At 40.7% G+C, this 26,146-nt stretch overlaps 1 protein-coding gene and 1 non-coding gene across 2 annotated transcripts in view; one reads left to right on the forward strand and one right to left on the reverse strand.

Annotated features, from left to right (window-relative positions):
- The window catches only part of LOC126164060 (zinc finger protein ZPR1), a 64,159-nt gene that overhangs the window by 34,268 nt on the left and 3,745 nt on the right, over window positions 1–26,146 (forward strand). The window contains exons 3-5 of the mRNA XM_049920207.1: window positions 6,907–7,064; window positions 8,852–9,137; window positions 19,353–19,513. Of these exons, the coding sequence (XP_049776164.1) occupies window positions 6,907–7,064; window positions 8,852–9,137; window positions 19,353–19,513 (605 nt within the window). The remainder of the gene's footprint in view (window positions 1–6,906; window positions 7,065–8,851; window positions 9,138–19,352; window positions 19,514–26,146) is intronic.
- On the reverse strand, window positions 22,136–22,209 carry Trnat-ugu (transfer RNA threonine (anticodon UGU)). Its single transcript has one exon. It is a non-coding gene; the product is annotated as a tRNA-Thr (tRNA).

A 26,146-nucleotide genomic window follows, 5' to 3' on the forward strand; every position in this document is an offset into this window, starting at 1 on the left:
CTTTTCCTAAACCTCACCAGTCCTTTTCTTTCAACCGTCTTGCTTTCCTTTCACCCCTTCTGCCAGAAGAAAGAGCCACTGGCTCCAAAAGCTAGCAAACTGCAATACCTTTTATTTGTGTGTTCTCCTGCCACTATTTGGTGAGTAGATTTTTTTATCTATCCAATTACTTGTAAAATAGGAAATATGATTTTTTTCATAATTATATCTCATTGTCTCCTAGTGGCACTATTATTGCTGCATTTTTTTTACCTTGATTTTAGCTTGGTTTTTACTTGTACATAGCCACCCCCCCCTGCCCCCCTCCCCTCCCCTCCCCTCCCCTCTCTCTCCCTCTCTCCATCCCTCTCCCATCTGTTCTCCTCCTCACCCCAGCGCTCCCCCTCTCCCGTTGACATTTTACAGCACTTTGGTTTGGCTGGAGCAGGGGATCATCTTGATTGCCAGAACAGCTGATGTGAAGGGGGAAGAGGCAGGCAGTAGAGGAGTATGGGGGCAGAGAGAGCTTTTCCAAGAGAGTTTGAGAGGGGAAGCCCTTTCCTTCCTGCCTCTTCAGTTCACTAATCCTCTATCTATCTATTTCACTTTTTAAATTTCTCCACCCTACCTACCTGATTAGGGGATCTAATATTCCACACTGTAACCTATTTTGTTTTTTACGATGAATGCATCCTTCTATGTAGTTCCTCCCCAGAGATTTGAATAGTGGACTGTTTCACCTCTGGAATTTTTTTACCCTAGAGGCTGCCTTCCTCATTGAGCCGTACAGTTGAGCTGTGTGTCCGTGGGAAAAGTAATGTGGACAAAATTATAAAGCCAGATTTAGTCCATCGTCTAGACTGTTATGCCTCCAACTGCTGAAAAGGTTGCTGCAACCCCTCTGTTGTAGCTGTACCTACAAAGCAGCTATCTGTATCATTCAGGCATGCATTGTGTTAAGTTTCTTTGCCTTTGCTTGTGGGGCATGGGGGAAGAGAATATATATAGCAAATAATTAAAGGTAACGGGTATATGCAATACTTTTCAAATGAAGTTGGCACTCTAAACTAGACGAAAGTTTGGTCTATACAGTGTCTTTGATCTATAGATACTATTTGTGATGATGGCTCTGCCAAACATTAAATTTTATTTGCTGATGACCCAAGCGGCACACGGCAGTGCCAGGTGTGTGTGTGTGTGTGTGTGTGTGTGTGTCGGGGGGGGGGGGGGGGGAGGGAGCATTTGTGCCATCATTCGTAACAGGTGCTCTGAGGCGAAATTCACTGTGTGGAGACAGTTTCATACTGTCTGGGTCAATGCTACCTTCCCCATTTGCAGTGCACGGTTTTGTCACAATCTCTGTGAGATACTTAACAGACATACCTTTTAGACAGTATTTGACACTGTGGCAACCATGGGTGGCCACTATTTCATTGATTGTGACTCTTCTTTCTATGCTAATTCGTAACTGCACTCTTTGTCTCCGTTGCCCCAAACCTTTCTTTACTTGTCACTCTGTCCTTGCCATCACTGGACTGAAGCTCTGGCGTGCTTTCTCTGACACCTCCCTCATCTCCCGACAGCTGGGTCCCTCTCACCTTGCCGTCTGAATGGTCTGCTCTACTTTTTAACCTTTCCCAACCTATTCATCTCTCCTCCCCGATGAAGCAACTTTTAGCTTCGAAAGCTGGGTAGCGTGTCACCATTACTACACATTTCATTAATTGGGCAGGTATCCTGTCTCTTAGTTTGTGAGTTTCCTCAACTAAATTTTCCTTTAAAAAGGTCAATTTAAAATGAAGTGAAAGTTCATGATGTAAAATACTTGCAATTTATATAGTGAACTTTAATTTATACGCGCAAATTATAGTGTATTGATGCTTAGGCTCACAAAGCATCATCAGCCCTGCTCTACACTTTTCTAAGCATTAACATCTTCAGCTATATGTACTGTGACATTGCGAGCACAAATATTGGTGCAGTTCTGGCAGACTGTGTGACGTCTGCAAACGGGCGAGCGGAGTGTCCGAGGAGATCACCAGTTGTGTTTGTCGATCACAGCAGGCGACATGTGAGGTGAATTGGTGGGAGAATGGGTGACCCGACGAGGTAGCTGGTAGGACAGTAGGGTGTCATAGGGATTCTTATAGGAGGGTTACAATTTCGATGGCAACACGTAGCGTGCTCGAAAATGTCGCCGAACTGGCTGAGTCTTAAATTACTTTACAGCTGTCATCCAGATAATATCTGGATGGATAAAGTTAGGAAGACATCAGCAACTCCAAAACAAAGAGAGAAACAACGTGATGAAATGAAGTACCCACTCTGTTGGTTAATTACTGTGAAAATTAGAGATGAACAGAGATGAGTAATTACAAACATGTTTGAAAAAAATTAATAAACCCATAAAGTCTTAAACTATGATAACAAATGAGATATGAACAGAATGTGACAAAGTAGCACTACATGATGATTCTTTCAGGTTTTAACTGAATGATATATCTTAATACTGAATAAAAGATGATGTAACTTATCAAACGAAAGCGTTGGTATGTTGATAGACACACAAATAAACACAAACACACACACAAAATTCAAGCTTTCACAACCAACGGTTGCTTCGTCAGGAAAGAGGGAAGGAGAGGGAAAGACAAAAGGATGTGGGTTTTAAGGGAGAGGGTAAGGAGTCATTCCAATCCCGGGAGCAGAGAGACTTACCTTAGGGGGCAAAAAAGGACAGGTATACACTCGCACACACACACACATATCCATCCGCACATATACAGACACAAGCAGACATTTGTAAAGGCAAAGAGATTGGGCAGAGATGTCAGTTGAGGTGGAAGTACAGAGGCAAAGATGTTGTTGAATGACAGGTGAGATATGAGCGGCGGCAACTTGAAATTAGCGGAGGTTGAGGCCTGGTGGGTAACGGGAAGAGAGGATATACTGAAGGGCAAGTTCCCATCTCCGGAGTTCTGACAGGTTGGTGTTAGTGGGAAGTATCCAGATAACCCGGACGGTGTAACACTGTGCCAAGATGTGCTGGCCGTGCACCGAGGCATGTTTAGCCACAGGGTGATCCTCATTACCAACAAACACTGTCTGCCTGTGTCCATTCATGCGAATGGACAGTTTGTTGCTGGTAATTCCCACATAGAAAGCTTCACAGTGTAGGCAGGTCAGTTGGTAAATCACGTGGGTGCTTTCACACGTGGCTCTGCCTTTGATCGTGTACACCCTCCGGGTTACAGGACTGGAGTAGGTGGTGGTGGGAGGGTGCATGGGACAGGTTTTACACAGGGGGCGGTTACAAGAGTAGGAGCCAGAAGGTAGGGAAGGTGGTTTGGAGATTTCATAGGGATGAAACAAGAGGTTACGAAGGTTAGGTGGATGGCGGAAAGACACTCTTGGTGGAGTGGGGAGGATTTCATGAAGGATGGATTTCATTTCAGGGCAGGATTTGAGGAAGTCATATCCTTGCTGGAGAGCCACATTCAGAGTCTGATCCAGTCCTGGAAAGTATCCTGTCACAAGTGGGGAACTTTTGGGGTTCTTCTGTGGGAGGTTCTGGGTTTGAGGGGATGAGGAAGTGGCTCTGGTAATTTGCTTCTGTACCATGTCGGGAGGGTAGTTGCGGGATGCGAAAGCTGTTTTCAGGTTGTTGGAGTAATGGTTCAGGGATTCCGGACTGGAGCAGATTCGTTTGCCACGAAGACCTAGGCTGTAGGGAAGGGACCGTTTGATATGGAATGGGTGGCAGTTGTCATAATGGAGGTACTGTTGCTTGTTGGTGGGTTTGATGTGGACGGATGTGTGAAGCTGGCCATTGGACAGATGGAGGTCAACGTCAAGGAAAGTGGCATGGGATTTGGAGTAGGACCAGGTGAATCTGATGGAACCAAAGGAGTTGAAGTTGGAGAGGAAATTCTGGAGTTCTTCTTCACTGTGAGTCCAGATCATGAAGATGTCATCAATAAATCTGTACCAAACTTTGGGTCGGCAGGCCTGGGTAACCAAGAAGGCTTCCTCAAAGCGACCCATAAATAGGTTGGCGTACGAGGGGGCCATCCTGGTACCCATGGCTGTTCCCTTTAATTGTTGGTATGTCTGGCCTTCGAAAGTGAAGAAGTTGTGAGTCAGGATGAAGCTGGCTAAGGTAATGATGAAAGAGGTTTTAGGTAGGGTGGCAGGTGATCGAAGGAAGTGCTCCATCGCAGCGAGGCCCTGGATGTGCGGAATATTTGTGTATAAGGAAGTGGCATCAATGGTTACAAGGATGGTTTCCAGGGGTAACAGATTGGGTAAGGATTCCAGGCGTTCGAGAAAGTGGTTGGTGTCTTTGATGAAGGATGGGAGACTGCATGTAATGGGTTGAAGGTGTTGATCTACGTAGGCAGAGATACGTTCTGTGGGGGCTTGGTAACCAGGTACAATGGGGTGGCCGGGATGATTGGGTTTGTGAATTTTAGGAAGTAGGAAGTAGGTAGAAGGTAGGGGTGTGGGGTGTCGGTGGGATCAGGAGGTTGATGGAGTCAGGTGAAAGGTTTTGTAGGGGACCTAAGGTTCTGAGGATTCCTTGGAGCTCAGCCTGGACATCAGGAATGGGATTACCTTGGCAAACTTTGTATGTAGTGTTGTCTGAAAGCTGACGCAGTCCGTCAGCCACATACTCCCGACGATCAAGTACCACGGTCGTGGAACCCTTGTCAGCCGGAAGAGTGACGATGGATCGGTCAGCCTTCAGATCACGGATAGCCTGGACTTCAGCTGTGGTGATGTTGGGAGTAGGATTAAGGTTTTTCAAGAAGGATTGAGAGGCAAGGCTGGAAGTGAGAAATTCCTGGAAGGTTTGGAGAGGGTGATTTTGAGGAAGAAGAGGTGGGTCCTGCTGTGACGGAGGACGGAACTGTTCCAGGCAGGGTTCAATTTGGTTAGTGTCTTGGGGCACTTTCTTCGTGGCAAAGTGATATTTCCAGCAGAGAGTACGAGTGTAGGACAGTACATCTTTGACGAGGGCTGTTTGGTTGAATCTGGGAGTAGGGCTGAAGGTGAGGCCTTTGGATAGGTCAGAGGTTTCGGATTGGGAGAGAGGTTTGGAGGAAAGGTTAACTACTGAATTAGGGTGTTGTGGTTCCAGATTGTGTTGATTAGAATTTTGAGGTTTTGGGGGGAATGGAGCTGGAAGTGGGAGATTGAGTAGATGGGAGAGACTGGGTCTGTGTGCAATGAGAGGAGGTTGAGGTTTGCTGGAAAGGTTGTGGAGGGTGAGTGAGTTGCCTTTCCGGAGGTGGGAAACCAGGAGATTGGATAGTTTTTTGAGGTGGAGGGTGGCATGCTGTTCTAATGCCCAATTTAATCAATACTAATTAATGTACAGGAAAAACTGACAACAGTATGTTTTGTGCAAGTGCAAGTGAACTCTCCATGTGTAGACAAACTAATTTTATTTATTTAAGTTATTAATTTTCAATAATTTGCGTTTTTTGACATTTGAGAGAGAGAGAGAGAGAGAGAGAGAGAGAGAGAGAGAGACATTTACTTGTTAACTATCTCTGCAATCTCCATATAAAAGCTGGTGAACTTCTCTGTCCCACTAATATCTAATTTTATATCATATTGTACTTGCCTTAGATTTGTATAAACATTTGCCGGACTAAGCAATGAATAAAGAAAAGTATACTTCAGCAACAAATATTAGTATGTGATAGTTTTACAATTCATTCTACCTTGTCATGCCATGATCTTGAGTTGTGTGGTGGCCTCTGTGCTTCATTTCCCTATATTCTAGGCATATCTAAACATGGCGCATATACAGGGTAACTGAAGTAACGATTAATTTTCATGAAACGTGATTAATATAAAACATAGATCTATACAGCAAGGGCAGTTATGAGTTATAAAAAATAATTTAAGTTCAACGTGGCTAGCCGACGTGTCAATACAGAGTGACTGTCATGCTGTTAACTGCTTCCACAATCCAGCCACACGACTGATGGAGGATACTGATTCTAACTGTGCGCATATCAAACTCTGTGTAACCCAGATGAAGAAGTCTTATAAGTGGGTAAGGTAAGGTGACTTTGAAGCCCACTTTTACAGTGAAACTCGAGTGATCCAGTATCCAATGATCATATGGGCAAGGTAACATCAAACAATGAGAAGAAAATGGGGAGGAGACTTGTCTTGCAGGTACACAACAAAATTTAGAATTCCGTCAGTCTGCAATTGTGGTTCCAGGAAAAGCTCAAGCATGTCGAGCTACCTGGTTCCTCTTATCATTTGCTCAGCATAGATAGAATAGACCATAAATCTTAGCTTTACTCATCCCTAGCCATACTTTCAGTTTTGAGGTGTTTCCCTCTCTTTCTTGCACCACACGAAGATTGTTGTCAGCCCACATCTGGCAGCTTATTTAAAAGGTTTTCATTTTGCACATCCTCCAAAAGGTCAGCATACATTTCCATACGAGCGGAATAATCTCCTCCTCTGGGTGACACATTAGCTAGATGTGACATGCTGTCTCCTGTAGCAAAAAAAGGAAGAGTACACTAGACAGTGGCTTGTAGAATGACCAGCTCGCTCCCCAGCCAATGAACGGAAATGTGTGGGCTCTTCTCAGTGGCCTTGTCAGTTCTCCAGACTACATTCTTATGTGTTGATGGTTGTCCAGGACGTTCCTCATGAAGCACACCTCCTTTTTATCAGAATTCATTAACAAGAAGGCTGACATCAAATGTTTTGCCACTAAGTTTCCAGGAAACAATGGCTATCCTTTCTTCTATGGAGAGACTGTTAAAAACCTATGAAAGAAGAATTGATTATACAAATAACTTCATGAAAATGACTCCTTGCTTTTGGGACACACTTTATTATTGTTAAAGTCTTTAAATGGCTCTGACTAATATTGATATGTACATTTTTCAGAAATAACAACTGTCGAAGGTATAATTGACAGAAGTATAACCGGGTTGAAACAAGATCAGCCACAGAGGCGTGAAGAAAACCCAGAAGCTGCAGAAAAAATAGAGCAGTTCATATCAAAGTTGAAAGATTTAAAGGAGATGAAAATGCCTTTTTCTATGGTTGGTATGTTTTTGTAGTTCTCACATAATCTTTATTGATTACTATAAAATTTTTATGCTGCAGTGACTTGTCATTATTTGACAGAATTCAAAACTTTAGCTGTGTCACTATAAATTAGTTGTTTTGATATGTAATGTGACATGATTTTCTAAAGAAGAGAGCATGTTTGTTTTGTACAAAGATGAAGAAAAATTTAGAAAAGCTAATCACCAGTAAAAATGTATATTATTTAAGAGTAAATGAGACCACTCACCGAATAACAGAAGTGTCAAGTCATCGACAGGCACACACATCTGAAAGTACATCCGTACAATAGATTTATCTCTACATCTGAAAGTATATCCGTACTCTGTAAACAACTGTGAGGTGCATGGCAGAGGGTACGTCCCTTGTACCAGTTATTAGTATTTCTTATGGACTGTGGGAAGAATGATTGTTTGAATGCCTCTGTGTGTGTGCAGTAGTTATTCTAATCTTATCTTCACGATCCCTGTGTGTGTGTGTGTGTGTGTGTGTGTGTGTGTGTGTGTGAGATACATAGATGGTTGTAGTACATACCTAGAGTAATCATTTGAAGCTGGTTCTTGAAACTTTGTTAATGGATTTTCTCGGGATAGTTTATGTCCATCTTCAGGAGTCTGCCATTTAAGTTCCTTAAATATCCCTGTGACACTCTGCCATGGATTAAACAAACCTGTAACCATTCATGCTGCCATTCTCTGTATATGTTCAGTATCCCCCCATTAGGCTTATCTGGTATAGGTCCCACACACTTGAGCAATATTCTAGGATGGGTCTCAAGAGTGATTTGTAAGCAATCTCTTTAGTAGACTGATTGTACTTCCGCAGTATTCTACCAATAAACTGAATTCTACCACCTGCTTTACCCGCGACTGAACCTCTGTGATTATTTCATATCCCTACAAAGTGTTACACCCAGGTTCTTGTATGAGTAGGCCAATTCCAACACTCGCTCATTGATATTATAGATGTAGGATACAATCTTTTTCATTTTGTGAAGTGCATAATTTTACAGTTCTGAACATTTAGAGCAAGTTGCAAATTTTTGCACCATTTTGAAATCTTATCAAGATCTGACTGAATATTTATGCTCCTCCTTTCAGATAGTACTTCATTATAGATAACTGCATCATCCGAAAAAAGTCTGAGGTTACTATTAATATTGTCTGCAAGATCATTAACATACAACATGAAAAGCAAGGGTCCCAATGTACTTCCCTGATGTTCACCTGAAGTCTCTTCTACATCTGACCAAGATAACATGCTGTGTCCGCCCTACCAAAAGTCCTCAGTCCAGTCACAAATTTCATGAGATACCCCCATATGATTTTATTTTTGACAAAAGCATAGGTGTGGTACTGAGTCAAATGCTTTTTGGAAATCAAGAAATACTGCATCTACCCGATTGCCTTGATCCAAAGCTTTCAGTATGTTGTGTGAGAAAAATGAATTAGGTTGACAGTATTCTGCTATGGTAGTCATTGAAGTCATCACACAATTTTCTCTTCAAAACCGAATGCTTTATTTTATTTATTCTGAAAGCTAGCAAGTTTTCTTTCTCTTTTATGTGTGTTTCTTGAAGACTCAATGCTTTTGCTATTCGATGAGCAGTCACCTTTACTTCTAGATTATTTAAATTCTACCTGAACTTTACTACTATATTTAACCAATAAAAGTGAAATGTTTGACAAGGCTTATTTTGATGTCACTTAAAATAAATAACCAAAACCCTTTGATAGTCAAGATTTGAATTCTTGCATTTCAGATTTTTGTTGACATAAGTGGGAATATGTTCATAGAAAATCCTAATGCACCACACAGGGATACTGGTGTTACTGTTACATATTTCAATCGAACAAAAGAACAAGACCATTCCTTGGGCATCTATGAGCATACTGAGATCGAAGAGAGTGGTGGTGATGAACCAGGAATTTTGAAACCTCTAGGAGAAGGAGAACACACTTTGGAGGATCTTCAAGGAGAAGTTCTACAGTTTCCAACAAACTGTCCCAACTGCAACTGCCCTTGCCAGACAAATATGAAGTTGACTAGTATCCTTTATAGAATCTGCTTGATACGAAATTGTGACATTACATAGAAATCGAGATGTGATTAATGCGATATCTTTATTTGTCTTTTAAGTAAAACCGCTTTCTCCACTATAATTTATTTCTCCCAGATGCATTTCGTCTTTTTTCACTGTAAGGGATCTTCAGTGGTGTCTAGAACAATGTAGTTTTTTATATGTATAATTTTTAGATTATCAAACAGTTCACGTTGCATTTTTATGTAAATAAGTTATTACTTACAGTTTGTTGGCACCTGTGTTTCCTCTCATCTGGTCTGGAGGTAACATTTCTGAAACATAAGCTCATTTATATATTCCAAACTTTGTCTTCACACTTTTCACTATGTTTACCTTAATTTTTGTGGTGCACTATTAGTCTTTTGCTACTAGTTGTAAATATTTGTTCCAAAACTGTGTTCTTAAAGACATAAATATTGTGAGTTCATTATGTGTTTCCTCCTGTGTGGTTTGTTTACCCACAAATTGTCAAGCTAACAAAGTACATGTTGAAAACTTATGTCTATTCATGAGGTCTGTGTGTGTGTGTGTGTGTGTGTGTGTGTGTGTGTGTGTGTGTGAGCGTGCGCACGCTTGGATGTGTGGTTGCAGGGCGTGGGCGTGGCAGGGGGAGAGGGGGGGGGGGGTGTTATTGGTGGTTTGAGTTGTCCAGTGTTAAATATGAATGTAATAGCCGTTAGAGAGTGATTGAAAGCTTTGGTGATCATCTGGTTTGAGTTTTGATTTAAATATTATGTGGAGGGGTTCACGGTCAAGTGAGTGAAAAGGTGTTGGGTGGTATTATTAACTCTACATCTCAAATCACAAACACACCTCCCTCTCAACACCCTCACGCCAAGTGCGTGCGTGTGCATGCACCCCCCCCCCCCCCCCACACACACACCACTGCTATAAATTTCAGGTTTTAGCCCACTTTCTGTGCCTAGTATTACGTGAACTTCACTGCTTTTAAGGAGTGCATTGAGCTCTGGCACTTCGTTATGAGTGCTTCAGCAGCAGTTAGCCACTAGTATTTTAATACTCTTACCTTTGGGAGGTATGTCTTTTGATCTTACACTTGTACTTGTGGATTTCCTACATCTGTCATTATCTGAATTGGATGGATAGTTGGCTTGTGTAAAAACTACTTGGGTGCACCCCACAAACAATCAGCTACGTGGGGAGCAGAGGTATTGATACGTAGCGCACACCTGATAGTTCTCAACCCTACGGTGCACGTCCAGAAAGTCGCAGCCTAGCTTGTCATAGACCTTTCAAAGTCTGTGGTGCCATCCTTCCACTCGACTCGGAACCAAAGGGCCACAATCAGCTCTGGGGCAATACTGCAAATTGTGAGCTTCTTTAACTTCACTACAATGATCCAGTAATGACCTCAGAGCCCAGATGACAGGCATTATTTGTTCCCACACTGAGTGCACCTAGTGTCCTTTCTTGTCCCTTGCTACCGTTTCCCTAATGGGTGCCATCATTCATTCACTGTACATTTGAACTGCTGACAATTAATAGACCTATATCCTTTTGCGTCGGCCTCCTGACACCAGACAAAACATGTTTCCCTAAACAAGTGAAGTGAGTCCCACTGGCTCAATTTCAGTTTCAGTGACAGACAGTGCCTGAACCTTGTCGGTTTGGGGGATCACTACAACACCCTGCATCATCTGTGATCCCCATCTACCCTTTACAGTATTCCTAGATCTACCATTGACACGCCACTCACAGTCAAGTGGATGAGTAAAGACAGGCCCTGTACTTCCTGCAGAGGAGATGGGATCCACAGGAGAGGATAGTACTTTAGATACCTTCGGTATTGGTACCACTGGTACACGACTCTCGGGAGCTCTTCCAACACACTGATTTGACAGCAGGTGCCAATCATTTGACAGTAGTCGAGGCAATTTCCAGCTGCTTTCAAACTTCAATCAACTCATCCCGTGTTAGAGAACAGCATTCACAGTGGGGCTACATTTTGGCTGGTGCAGTGTATTACAGGACAGTGAACACATAACTTTAAACCTGCTGATTATTTTTTACATTTGTCATGCAGAAAAAATTACTAATTCCCTATAAGAATCGTAACAAATACACAAAACAAGATTTCTGATAAGGCAACAGAAAAACCTGTGCTAAAAATTACTAAGTTCGTAAAACTTTTTGAGGTTGGTTATAGTTATTAGCTAACAAGAAAATGCAGTTAATTTACAATTAAATGTAGAAAATATGTACTCCTTTTTAAAGGGAAAACTATAAGTAACACCATATTTTAATTAGAATGTCTGCTTCAGTAAGTAAATCACAAATGCTGATTTACTAGAAATTAGATTATGCACTGGACAATGATAATGTCCAAAAATTCTCAAAAATGCATGTTTGTTTGTGTTGATATGTAATGAAATTGTGATCTATTCTTTAGAAGCAACTGTCAGTCGCAAGTGTTAATTTGCTGAGAAATAAAGTTATCCAAAAACTCTTGTACTGGTAACTTACAAAAATATAGTTTTGTAAACAATAATATGGTTTCGTAAGTGCCCGTAAAGTCAAAAAAATGACTTATTTCTGATTTAATTATACAATTAAATTAGAGAACTAATGTTTGAACAAGAATAGGACTTCTCCTTTTTTTTTTAAAAAAAAGAGCTCAAATAAATTTAGGTCTACAATTGTTGATAACAGGTGTAATTTATTGTGGCACTCACTAATGTTCGAAATTTCTCATTATATCACTGTACAAACATTTATCAAACAACCGAAAAGATTTTGCAAAGTAGTTAATAAATTAAAAATTTTACTGCATGTTCTGGAAAACTACTGCAGATACATGTCTGGGACATGTTTTATTACATTCATCAGATCAATGACAACAAAATAAATGGAAATTGTGCTTTACTTTAACCTCATACAGTTTTGTGAGGGCTTCATATTAACGAAGTCGTTAAATTTCAGGCAAAGTCTTTTATTAGTGCCAACACCGTAACTAAACATTTGCAGACCTGTGATTATATGACCCTTTCTTTCTTTCTTTCTTTTTTTCCGTTGTAGAATAACATATTAAAATATTTGCATACCTTCGTGTATCACCGTGTATATAGATGGCGGTATATTACACACACGAGGTACAAAAGAGCAGTGCATTGGAAGAGCTGTCATTTGCATTCACTTGATTCATGTGAAAAGGCTTCCAATGATGAGAATTAACAGACTTTGTATGTGGAATGGTAGTTCGAGCTAAATGCATGGGACATTCCATTTCAGAAACCCTTAGGGAATTCAATATAGCTTGATCCACAGTGCCGAGAGTACTAAATTTCAGGCATTACCTCTTATGACTGACAAAGTATTGGCCGACAGTCTGCACCTTAACGACTGAGAGCAGCAGTGTTTGCATAGAGTTTTCTATTTTGAATGTGGCTTTTAATTTCTATGTCTTCCAACAAATTCTTCTATACTGATTTCTAAGCAAAATGTAGTATTTCTTAGTTTTCCTTTAATGTTATTCTATGTGTTGGACTGTGTGATCAGGAAAAGTTGATTAGTTTAAGTTGCTTATCCTGAGTGCATGCATGTATCCTCTTGACCTTACATTAAAACTCTTACCAGTTTTGTCAATATAAAAGCTAGTGCACACAGAACAGTTCAGTTAATAAATACCAGATTTGTTGTGTGCTTATTTTTTTATCTTAAGCTATGAATTGGTTTATCTTTCATTGTGTTATTTGTGGGGAAACTAATCTGCATATTTTAGTGTTGCCAAGTTTCAGTTTTGTATGACATCTTACCATTGAATGACACGCAGACGTATTTCACAGAAAGGGGTGGTGATGTAACTGATCTAAAGTGGTGTTTGTTGTAGATGTAGAGCTATTTTGGTTATTGTATTTGTTTTTATTGCTGGTGTGAAGCTTATTGATGATGGCAGATCTGTACTCATTGTTATGAGTTATTAGTTTAATTGTTTTCGGTTCTTGTAGTTTCTTGTTCAGCATGCAGGGGAATTATTTCCAATCTGTGCAGAATCTTTAGAAGTTAAATGTGTAGCCTCTACCAAGATTTAAGCTAAGAACAAGAATCATTGCAGCAGTATGTCACAGCAATAGAAGTAGTCCATTACTGTACCATGTTGTTCGTTGGTATCACCTATCAAATCACTTGCTGACATGACTTCAGATGTGAACACGTGTGTCCATCATCTTGTCTTTTATGTAGCTAATATTCAGCATGACAAACATCAGTGATACAAACCTGTACACTGTAATGTATAACGCAAAATTGTTCCTTAACTAAATAAAATAAGACTTTATAATGGAGCCATTAAGTGACAGACAGGCACAGTGAAAAAGAGTGCTAAATATTTAAGATTGAAAGACCTTGCATATAAGGTAAATGAATTTGCTGTTATATTACTCAACAAAATTTGAAATTTGCACAAGGAATCCTCCCTGCAGTCTGATAATGGGTCCCAACTTGAAACCAGTTATGATGACTTAAATCTTTAATTAAAGAAGAATGGCTGCTTGCAGTTTTTTTTCTTCAGTGATACGTACAAAAACATCCACAGGTAAAATTAAAGAAGCATAAGACTTGTGTCAGTTCAGTTTTGTGTAATGTTAGTACTAAATCTGTGCAGTCACTCATAACCAGCATAATTACTGCAAAATGTGTTCAAGATGGTTTCCAAGGTACTAGAATTGAGGCAATAAAGTTTCCCATGTTCAGATTTGTTTTGAAATTAATAGATTTTAATGGAATGTATTGTAATCCACAATAAAATGTGATTTCACTGATATAAGCCTGAGTCCATTCCAAAATATCTCGAATGAAAATAATTGGACTACTCCACTTAGAAAAGGACTTGGATTTCAGGCCTCCTCAATAAAATTACAGTAATGGTTTTCAGAATTCTTGAAGCTCGATGTTTGTGACTACTGTGAAGGACAGAATACTCGTGTAAAATGTTTTAACATAAAGTGAAACTTACAGTGTGAAGAAACTGCCAGCGTGCTCACTCAAAAAGTACAACTCTGCTCAATAATGGCCTGCCCCATGCTACCTAGAAAAATGCAAGAGTGGTAACCTGTACCCCCCATTCAGTAATCTGTGATAAGTAGCTCTTTAATTGAGTGGGAGATCTTGACCGTATGTGTTGTGCAACTTTTGTTAGATGTAAATTACATTTCAGGCTGGTTTGAAAATCTCTGACATAGTGCAGCTAATTCAACTGATGAAAAAAATCTTGCATGATGTCTGTTTTACAGACTAATTGGTTGATTAGCCAGTATTGCTAGGTTTTTTGTTAATCCCATTCTTGCGTTAGACAGGAAAAGCAAGTAAAGTTACTGGTACATACCCAGTAAAGTCAAAGTATTTACATAAAAGTGTAATTGCACTCTACAAATTTTAGAGTAAGATCTTTCACCAAAGTATGTATATTAATTTAGGAAAAGGTTTGATTATAAATATTTTTTTCTCACCACGTGGAAGGATGAATAAATTGCTTAGTAGACCCATGTCCAAGCATGGAACATAAAGTTGTCTACAATGAAACATTTCATTTCAGTTAAATTTGTGAACCTTCCAAGATACAACCCCACACCCATGTCGTTAGGGGGTCCTACCAGCACAGTGGTTCCCTCCTCTCTAGATAGAGAGAGATATCTGTGCTAAGGTTGACTGAAATTGCTCTTAGCATTGCAGAATTGTACTTTTTTACTTGAGCTCTTATTGTTTATAAACATTATAACTAAACATTCCTAACAATGAACTATTTTTTCTTTATCATAATTTGTTTTGTTAAGAGAGAATTTAACTTTTTTCTCCAGTTGTCTGATGAATTTCAAGGAAAAAATGTTAAAGATTTTAGCATTCCACATTCAGGGGCTGTTAAACAACAGCATAAACTGTAATCTATCTCTAGTCTTTAATATATGAGGCATACAGCTCAAAATGTCTTAATTTAATTGTATTTCAGGAATCAGGCTAATAAAGATGTGAACTAGGATGTTTAAGGTCATGTGTATTAGATATGTAGATGCAACTCTTGCTGTAGTACCAGGAGAAGAAATCAAAGTTTGTGATGCCCACAGAACATGGGGACTGCAGCAGTGGTCCTGTTGTCCTGGAAACATTTCATTAGCACCCTACACTTCCTGCGGGCACACGACTTCCTCAATTGCAGGGACAGACTGCTAAACTTACTCCTTCAGCCATGCAGCTGCTTTGGCTGAGTGCTTTTCATCTTTCCATTAGAAATAAGCCACCCCTTGACGTGTTTTACACACATTTTCGATTCCCAGACACAATTGATGCCATACTTATATTCTTTTCTCATTTGGTTTTGATTTTTTTATAAACATGTTCAAATCTATTTGCTTGGTTATGATGACTCGAGATACTATAACACCATTGTGATTTACTGTGAATAGATGCAATCTTAATAACTCAAAAGTCCTGGCTTACACAATTCAGCAGACCTGGAAAAAATCTGAATAAAAAATTAACTTAAAATTCCTACAATTTGTTGGTGTGAACTGTGTGTCCATATATTTTGTAGTTTAACATCTAGAAAAGTGTAAAATTAGAACATAATGCAGAAACTCTCAATAATATGAAAACTGTACAATTTGAGATGTGTCCATGAACCACGGACCTCGCTGTTGGAGGGGAGGCTTGCGTGCCTCAGCGATACAGATAGCCGTACCGTAGGTGCAACCACAACGGAGGGGTATCTGTTGAGAGGCCAGACAAATGTGTGGTTCCTGAAGAGGGGCAAGAGCTTTTTCAGTAGTTGTAGGGGCAACAGTCTGGATGATTGACTGACCTGGCCTTGTAACACTAACGAAAACAGCCTTGCTGTGCTGGTACTGTGAATGGCTGAAAGCAAGGGGAAACTACAGCCGTAATTTTTCCCGAGGGCATGCAGCTTTACTGCATGATTAAATGATGATTGCATCCTCTTGCGTAAAATATTCTGGAGGTAAAATAGTCCCCCATTCGGATCTCCCGGTGGGGAATACTCAAGAGGACGTCGTTATCAGAAGAAAGAAAACTGGCGTTCTATGGATCGGAGCGTGGAATGTCAGATCCCTTAATCGGGCAGGTAGGTTAGAAAATTTAAAATGGGAAATGGATAGGTTAAAGTTAGATATAGTGGGAATTAGTGAAGTTTGGTGGCAGGAGGAACAAGACGTCTGGACAGGTGAATACAGGGTTATAAATACAAAATCAAATAGGGGTACTGCAGGAGTAGGTTTAATAATGAATAAGAAAATAGGAATGTGGGTAAGCTACTACAAACAGCATAGTTGAACACATTATTGTGGCCAAGATAGGTAAGAAGCCCACGCCTACCACAGTAGTACAAGATTATATGCCAACTAGCTCCGCAGATGACAAAGAGATTGATGAAATGTATGATGAGATAAAAGAAATCATTCAGATAGTGAAGGGAGATGAAAATTTGATAGTCATGGGTGACTGGAACTCAATAGTAGGGAAAGGAAGAGAAGGAAACATAGTAGGTGAATATGGAATGTGATTAAGGAATGAAAGAGGAAGCCGCCTGATAGAATTTTGAGCATAACTTAATCATACCTAACACTTGGTTCAAGAATCATAAAAGAAGGTTGAATACATGGAAGAAGCGTGGAGATACTGGAAGGTCTCAGATAGATTATATAATGGTAAGACAGAGATTCAGCAACCAGGTTTTAAATTGTAAGACATTTCCAGGGGCAGATGTGGACTCTGACCACAATCTATTGGTTATGAACTGTAGATTAAAACTGAAAAAACTGCAAAAAGGTGGGAATTTAAGGAGATGGGACCTCGATAAACTGAAAGAATGAGAGGTTGTAGAGAGCTTCAGGGAGAGCTTTAGGGAACGATTAACAAGAATGGGGGAAAGAAATACAGTAGAAGAAGAAGGGGTAGCTTTGAGAGATGAAATAGTGAAGGTAGCAGAGGATCAAGTAGGTAAAAAGACGAGGGCTAATATAAATCCTTAGGTAACAGAAGAGATATTAAATTTAATTGATGAAAGGAGAAAATATAAAAATGCAGTAAATGAAGCAGGCAGAAAGGAATACAAACGTCTCAAAAATGAGACCAACAGGAAGTACAAAATGGGTAAGGAGGCATGGCTAGAGGACAAATGTAAGGATGTAGAGGCTTATCTCAAGGGGGGTAAGATAGATGCTGCCTACAGGAAAATTAAAGAGACCTTTGGAGAAAAGAGAACCACTTGCATGAATATCAAGAGCTCAGATGGAAACCCAATTCTAAGCAAAGAAGGGAAAGCAGGAAGGTGGAAGGAGTATATAGAGGGTCTCTACAAGGGCGATGTTCTTGAGGACAATATTATGGAAATGGAAGAGGATGTAGATGAAGATGAAATAGGAGATATGATATTGCATGAAGAGTTTGACAAAGCACTGAAAGAGTTTGACAGAGCACTGAAAGACCTGAGTCGAAACAAAGCCCCAGGAGTAGACAACATCCCATTAGAACTACTGATAGTCTTCAGAGATCCAGTCCTGACAAAACCCTACCATCTAGTGAGGAAGGTGTATTAGACAGGTGAAATACCCTCAGACTTCAAGAAGAATATAATAATTCCAATCCCAAAGAAAGCAGTTGTTGACAGATGTGAAAATTACCAAACTATCAGTTTAATAAGCCACAGCCGCAAAGTACTAACACAAATTCTTTACAGACGAATGGAAAAACTGGTAGAAGCCGACCTCGGGGAATATCAGTTTGGATTCCGTAGAAATGTTGGAACATGTGAGGCAATACTGACCCTCAGACTTATCTTAGAAAGTAGATTAAGGAAAGGCAAACCTACGTTTCTAGCATTTGTAGACTTGGAGAAAGCTTTTGACAATGTTGACTGGAATACTCTCTTTCAAATTCTGAAGGTGGCAGGGGTAAAATACAGGGAGCAAAAGGCTATTTACAATTTGTACAGAAACCAGATGGCAGTTATAAGAGTCGAGGGGCATGAAAGGGAAGTAGTAGTTGAGACGGGAGTGAGACACGGTTGTAGCCTATCTCCGATGTTATCCAATCTGTGTACTGAGCAAGCAGTAAAGGAAACCAAAGAAACATTCGGAGTAGGAATTAAAATCCATGGAGAAGAAATAAAAACTTTGAAGTTTGCTGATGACACTGTAATTCTGTCAGAGACAGCAAAGGATCTGGAAGGGCAGTTGAATGGAATGGACAGTGTCTTGAAAGGAGGATATAAGATGAACATCAACAAAAGAAAAATAAGGATAATGCAACATAGTCGAATTAAATCAGGTGATGCTGTGGGAATTAGATTAGGAAATGAGACACTTAAAGTTGTAAATGAGTTTTGCTATTTGGGGAGCAAAATAACTGATGATGGTCGAAGTAGAGAGGAGATAAAATGTAGACTGGCACTGGCAAGGAAAGCGTTTCTCAAGAAGAGAAATTTTTTAACATCGAGAATAGATTTAAGTGTCAGGAAGTCGTTTCTGAAAGTATTGGTGTGAAGTGTAGCCATGTATGGAAGTGAAACGTGGACGATAAATAGTTTAGACAAGAGGAGATTAGAAGCTTTCAAAATGTGGTGCTACAGAAGAATGCTGAAGATTAGATGGGTAGATCACATAACTAATGAGGAGGTATTGAATAGAATTGGAGAGAAGAGAAATTTGTGGGACAACTTGACTAGAAGAAGGGATCGGTTGGTTGGGCATATTCCGAGGCATCAAAGGATCAACAATTTAGTATTGGAGGGGAGCGTTGGGGGTTAAAAATCTTAGAATGAGACCAAGAGAAGAGTACACTACCAGTTTCAGAAGGATGTAGGTTGCAGTAGGTACTGGGAGATGAAGAGGCTTACACAGGATAGAGTAGCATGGAGAGCTGCATCAAACCAGTCTCTGGACTTAAGACAACATCAACAACAACAACAACAACAACCAGCACAATTTATTTTGCTGGTGGGACTCATGTAAGCTCATTATTAACATTGTCCTGAACCATCAGTATGTTAATCGCCTTTGGTAAACATATATCAAGTGCTCAAGGTGTCACAGAATGTGCTCTATCTTATATTATGGAACCATTATTTCAATAGGTGAGAAATTTGAAGAGAGTTTTGAATGTCACACATATACTTTTGGCTAAAAGGCTTTGATATCTCCTTAACAAAAATCATAAATTCCTCATTTTAAGGAGGTCATCATAATGGCCACAAATTGTGAAAGCTGTGGGCATCGCACCAACGAAGTGAAATCAGGAAGTGCTATTGAACCAAAAGGTGTTCGTATAGAAGTAACTGTTTCTTCACCCAAAGACCTCACTAGAGATTTGCTAAAGGTAATTGTCTTGCATAATTTTTGTTCATTATATTAAGATAACGTTCATTTTGGCTTGACATATTGCACATTATTTTTTGTAGTTACAATCAATGAAATGGTTTTGTAGTGAAGGTGACAGCATACAGTGAACCCCCAGGGGAGCCACGACTATCTTGCGGATATGCGTGCTCTGAGTTGTTGCAGAATTTCTCTCTTTTTTCCTCCCGGACTACTACTACTACTCCTCTGACTATCTCATCTCGAGACTCTATTGATCCCAATGTGAAATCTTTATGTTGCCATGACTATTTCTTAGCTTCTGAATCAGATTTATTACTTTCCTTTCTTCTCACACACTTTTGGAAAATTAAAGTGTAGTCCCCACTTTTGGGTTTGGTTGACTTTTTTTTTCTTTTTTCGAAATTTGTACTTTAGTGTGTGTTGTTTGGACAGAGAAACCTTAGCTGATACCTTGTCTGTTGTGTTTAATGATTACCTATGCATCCTCAGTAAACTAAATACTATTCCTTCCAAAAAAGGCCACTGACATGGTAGCCAATGTGGTGGTTCATTGTCCAGTCTCTCATCTGCTGACCCCTAACAGTGCAGAGAAGTCACGTACAATTAGCGAGCTTTATCTCCCAGCTTAAACCAAAAAGCCGGCTCCTATCTTTCAGAGCCAGGTGAATGTTGGCACGGCCGGGAGGCAACCCTGGGGAGAGCCTTTGACCAGAGTAAGCAACACCATGGCAGAAACCTCAAAAATGAAAAGTCACCAGTTAATAGGCATATAGAACTGGCTGTTGGTGACTGAAAGAAGGAAACTTAATGTGAAATGTTGTTACCGTCCAGCCTTTCTTTCCATAGCCATGCCTTGGAGTGAGGTACAGGCTAGGAAAAAAGGAATCAAACAACTCATTCATTATTGACTATTCAATCATAGCAATGACACCCTTGTTTTTTGTGCAGAATATCAAATATAAGTTCAGCGAAATAGGTACCGGGAGAAAATATGGACTGGATCCTTACGATTAAAGCAGCACCTGAAGCACAATATCAAGCACTCCGAGCTTGTATCAAGCTACTGTTACCCTACACTAAAGCCTTAGTATGACCTATCGCATTATCTTTCCTACAGAGGTAACAGTCCAGTGTGATGAACACAGAGAGAACATGGAACATGGTGGTGTTTAACTTGAATATAGACAACTTCTCAACCAAGATCACATTTGTAAAACCTTTATTTACGATACCCAGTTTCAGTAAACAGAGTTACCATCTCGGTAGAGGTGATTACATGTGCCCAATTTCAGCTACAAGTATACTCCATATCTTAATTAGCATGACAGTTGATGGAAAATGTGTTGTCATGTCTACATCTACATAAATACTCCGCAATCCACCATACGGTGCGTGGCGGAGGGTACCTCGTACCACAACTAGCATCTTCTCTCCCTGTTCCACTCCCAAACAGAATGAGGGAAAAATGACTGCCTATATGCCTCTGTACGAGCCCTAATCTCTCTTATCTTATCTTTGTGGTCTTTCTGCGAGATATAAGTTGGCGGCAGTCAAATTGTAGTGCAGTCAGCCTCAAATGCTGGTTCTCTAAATTTCCTCAGTAGCGATTCATGAAAAGAATGCCTCCTTTCCTCCAGAAACTCCCACCCGAGTTCCTGAAGCATTTCTGTAACACTCACGTGATGATCAAACCTACCAGTAACAAATCTAGCAGCTCGCCTGTGAATTGCTTCTATGTCCTCACTCAATCCGACCTGATAGGGATCCCAAACGCTCGAGCAGTACTCAAGAATAGGTCATATTAGTGTTTTATAAGTGGTCTCCTTTACAGATGAACCACATCTTCCCAAAATTCTACCAATGAACCGAAGACGACTATCCGCCTTCCCCACAACTGCCATTACATGCTTGTCCCACTTCATATCGCTCTGCGGTGTTACGCCGAAATATTTAATCGACGTGACTGTGTCAAGCACTACACTACTAATGGAGTATTCAAACATTACGGGATTCTTTTTCCTATTCATCTGCATTAATTTACATTTATCTATATTTAGAGTTAGCTGCCATACTTTACACCAATCACAAATCCTGTCCAAGTCATCTTGTATCCTCCTACAGTCACTCAACGATGACACCTTCCCGTACACCAAAGCATCATCAGCAAACAGCCGCACATTGCTATCCACCCTGTCCAAAAAATCATTTATGTAGATAGAAAACAACAACGGACCTACCACACTTCCCTGGGGCACTCCAGATGATACCCTCACCTCCGATGACAACCTATTGGGTTCTATTACTTAAGAAGTCTTCGAGCCACTCGCATATTTGGGAACCAATCCCATATGCTCGTACCTTAGTTAGGAGTCAGCAGTGGGGCACCGAGTCAAACGCTTTCCGGAAGTCAAGGAATATGGCATCCGTCTGATACCCTTCATCCATGGTTCGCAAGATATCATGTGAAAAAAAGGGCGAGTTGCGTTTCACAGGAGCGATGCTTTCTAAAGCCGTGCTGATGAATGGACAGCAACTTCTCTGTCTCAAAGAAATTCATTATATATGCTATGATGGTATCTGTTCTTTCGGACATACATCAACGGAGACAGATGAAAATGTGTGCCCCGACCGGGACTTGAACCCGGGATCTCCTGCTTACATGGCAGACGCTCTGTCCATCTGAGCCACCGAGGACACAGAGGATAGCGCGACTGCAGGGATTTATCTCTGGCACGCCTCTCGCGAAACCAACATTCTCAACACATTGTCCCACAGTACATTCTTAGTGCCCACGCCCATTATACTCATTACTTGCAGCACGTTGCCGATTCCCGCAAGAGTTTGGGCACTGTTTGTGCATTCGCACAGAAGAAGATGATGGTCAAGTGGCTGGAGAGCCTTAACTATGTATATACAAAGATAGTATCTGTTCTTTCTGACATTTCCGAAAGAACAGGTACCATCTGTGACCATGCAGCTCGTTAGAATGAAATTACAATGAAATGAACACACTTAGCTGCTTACAGGCATTGACATATGTGAACGGGGACAGATGAAAATGCGTGCCCCGACCGGGACTCGAACCCGGGATCTCCTGCTTACATGGCAAACGCTCTATCCATCTGAGCCATAGTATATATATAGTTAAGGCTCACTGGCCACTTGACCATCTTCTTCCTCTGTGCGAATGCACAAACAGTACCCGAACTCTTACGGGAATCGGCAACGCACCGCGAGTAATGAGTATAATGGGCGTGGGCACTACGAATGTAGTGCGGGACAATACGTTGAGAATGTGGATTTCGCGGGAGGCGTGCCAGAGATAAATCACTGCAATCGCGCTATCCTCTGTGTCCTCGGTGGCTAAGATGGATAAAGCGTCTGCCATGTAAGCAGGAGATCCTGGGTTCGAGTCCTGGTTGGGGCACACATATCCCTGTTGACGTATGTCAACGCCTGTAAGCAGCTAAGGGTGTTCATTTCATTGTAATGAAATTCATTATGTTCAAACTGAGAATACGTTCGAGAATCCTGCAACAAACCGATGTTAAGGATATTGGTCTGTAATTTCGAGGATCCGTCCTTCTACCCTTCTTATATACAGGCGTCACCTGCGCTTTTTTCCAGTCGCTCGGGATTTTACGTTAGGCAAGAGGTTCGCGATAAATGGTTCGCAATAAATGCAAGCTAAGTAAGGAGCCAATGCAGTAGAATACTCTCTGTAAAACCAAATTGGAATCCCATCAGGACCTGGTGATTTATTTATCTTCAACCCATTCAGCTACTTCACAATCCCAGGTATGTCTATCACTATGTCCTCCATACGGGTATCTGTATGAGACTCAAAACGGCGGTATGTTTGTACGATCCTCCTGCGTGAAAGATTGCTCAAATGCTAAATTTAAAATTTCAGCTTTCGTTTTACTGTCTTCCATTGCCAGGCCAGGCTGATCAGTGAGTGACTGGATGGAAGCCTTCGACCTGCTTACCGATTTTACGTAAGACCAGAATTTCCTTGGGTTTTCAGCAAGATCTTTTGCTAAGGCATGATGGTGGTAGTGTTTGTATGCTTCGCGCATTGCTCTTTTTACAGCAGTGTTTACAAAATGTTTCACTGAGTGCATCAGTCCCATATTAAAAATCACAGAGTACATCACCCGGTCAGTTCAGTGACGCTCCTGCGTTGGTGATGTATTTTCTGCTCTGTAATTTGGGGCAGATGTTCCTGCGTTTTCTTTCAACTACTGGACATGGTTTTTTGTGTGAGATATCTGCGATAGATTATAGTAAGAAGAGGGGAGGGGCTAACTCACATGCAAATTAAATATTTTCAGTGGTATGAAGATTAAATTGGGGCAGTTATCCTGGATTTTCCTTTGTAAGGGAACATTTGAAAAATGAGTTAAGCATATCAGCTTCTGCATTGCTACCCTTAATTTCAGTTCTGGTCTCATTTACTAGGAACTGGACGCTAACTTTAGTGCCACTAACAGCCTCTATGTAGAACCAGAATTTGGGTTTTGTGAAAGATTATTTGACAGTATTCTGCCATGGTAGTCATTGAAGACTTCACACTTTGCCCTTTTGACAGCCAAATGTGTGTCATTCAACATCTCTCTGTCTGTAGTCTTGTGCTTTGTTTTACACCTACCAAGCAGTAGTCTCTGTTTCTTTATAAGGTTCTTTACAGTGGCTGTATACCAGAGAGGGTCCCTCCCATTATGAACTGTTCTACTGGGTAAACGTCTGTCCACAGCATGGTCAACTGTTCTTTTACACTTGAGCCGTAGTTCCTCTACATGGTCCTGTCCTGTCCTGTACTGAAAGTTTCAAGTTCCTCATTAACATATAACACTACTGATTTTTTAACTAGTTCACTGAACACGTGTCTTTCTGCTTGTTTTCATTGTCCTTTGTATTTTGTTAATTATTGTTGCTGCAACTTCGTCATGATCAGAGATACCAGTTTCGATGTGCATCCTTGAGGTCAGGTCTATTTGTTGCCATTAGATCCAATATATTTCCATCATGAGTACATTTCTGAACTATCTGTTCTAGATATTTTCAGAGAAGGCGCTTGGTAATGTTTCACAGGATGTTTTATCATGCCCACCACTAATAAAGCAGTAATTTTCCCTGCTGATAGCTGGATGATTAAAGTTTCTACATATGAGTGCAGTACGATTAAGGAACTTCCCTGCAAGCACACTGAGGTTTTCTCTAAAGTTTTCGGTTATGTCAGGAGATGACTCTTTGTGGGCAATAGAGGGATACAATTATCTTTTTATGCCCACTCATGATAGTGAGTCTTGCCCAATCAATCCCACGTGTAGGTTCAATTTGTATCTTGGTTTATTTGAGTTTCATGTATACTACGACAAATATACCACGACCATTTCACGTTAGCCTATTCTTTTGATATACACTTAAATTTTCACAAAAAATCTCACTGCTATCAATTTCAGGTTTTAGCCCACTTTCGGTGCCTAGTATTACGTGAACTTCACTGCTTTTAAGGAGTGCATTGAGCTCTGGCACTTCGTTGCGAATGCTTCAGCAGCAGTTAGCCACTAGTATTTTAATATTCTTACCTTTGGGAGGTATGTCCTTCGATCTTACACTCATACTTGTGGATTTCCTACATCTGTCATTATCTGAATTGGATGGATAGTTGGCTTGTGTAAAAACTACTTGTGTGCACCCCACAAACAATCAGCTACGTGGGGAGCAGAGGTATTGATACGTAGCGCACACCTGATAGTTCTCAACCCTACGGTGCACGTCCAGAAAGTCGCAGCCTAGCTTGTCATAGACCTTTCAAAGTCTGTGGTGCCATCCTTCCACTCGACTCAGAACCAAAGGGCCACAATCAGCTCTGGGGCAATACTGCAAATTGTGAGCTTCTTTAACTTCACTACAATGATCCAGTAATGACCTCAGAGCCCAGATGACAGGCATTATTTGTTCCCACACTGAGTGCACCTAGTGTCCTTTCTTGTCCCTTGCTACCGTTTCCCTAATGGGTGCCATCATTCATTCACTGTACATTTGAACTGCTGACAATTAATAGACCTATATCCTTTTGCGTCGGCCTCCTGACACCAGACAAAACATGTTTCCCTAAACAAGTGAAGTGAGTCCCACTGGCTCAATTTCAGTTTCAGTGACAGACAGTGCCTGAACCTTGTCGGTTTGGGGGATCACTACAACACCCTGCATCATCTGTGATCCCCATCTACCCTTTACAGTATTCCTAGATCTACCATTGACACGCCACTCACAGTCAAGTGGATGAGTAAAGACAGGCCCTGTACTTCCTGCAGAGGAGATGGGATCCACAGGAGAGGATAGTACTTTAGATACCTTCGGTATTGGTACCACTGGTACACGACTCTCGGGAGCTCTTCCAACACACTGATTTGACAGCAGGTGCCAATCATTTGACAGTAGACGAGGCAATTTCCAGCTGCTTTCAAACTTCAATCAACTCATCCCGTGTTAGAGAACAGCATTCACAGTGGGGCTACATTTTGGCTGGTGCAGTGTATTACAGGACAGTGAACACATAACTTTAAACCTGCTGATTATTTTTTACATTTGTCATGCAGAAAAAATTACTAATTCCCTATAA

Source organism: Schistocerca cancellata, chromosome 1 (genome assembly GCF_023864275.1).
Source record: "Schistocerca cancellata isolate TAMUIC-IGC-003103 chromosome 1, iqSchCanc2.1, whole genome shotgun sequence".
Taxonomy (NCBI): Eukaryota; Metazoa; Arthropoda; class Insecta; order Orthoptera; family Acrididae; genus Schistocerca; species Schistocerca cancellata.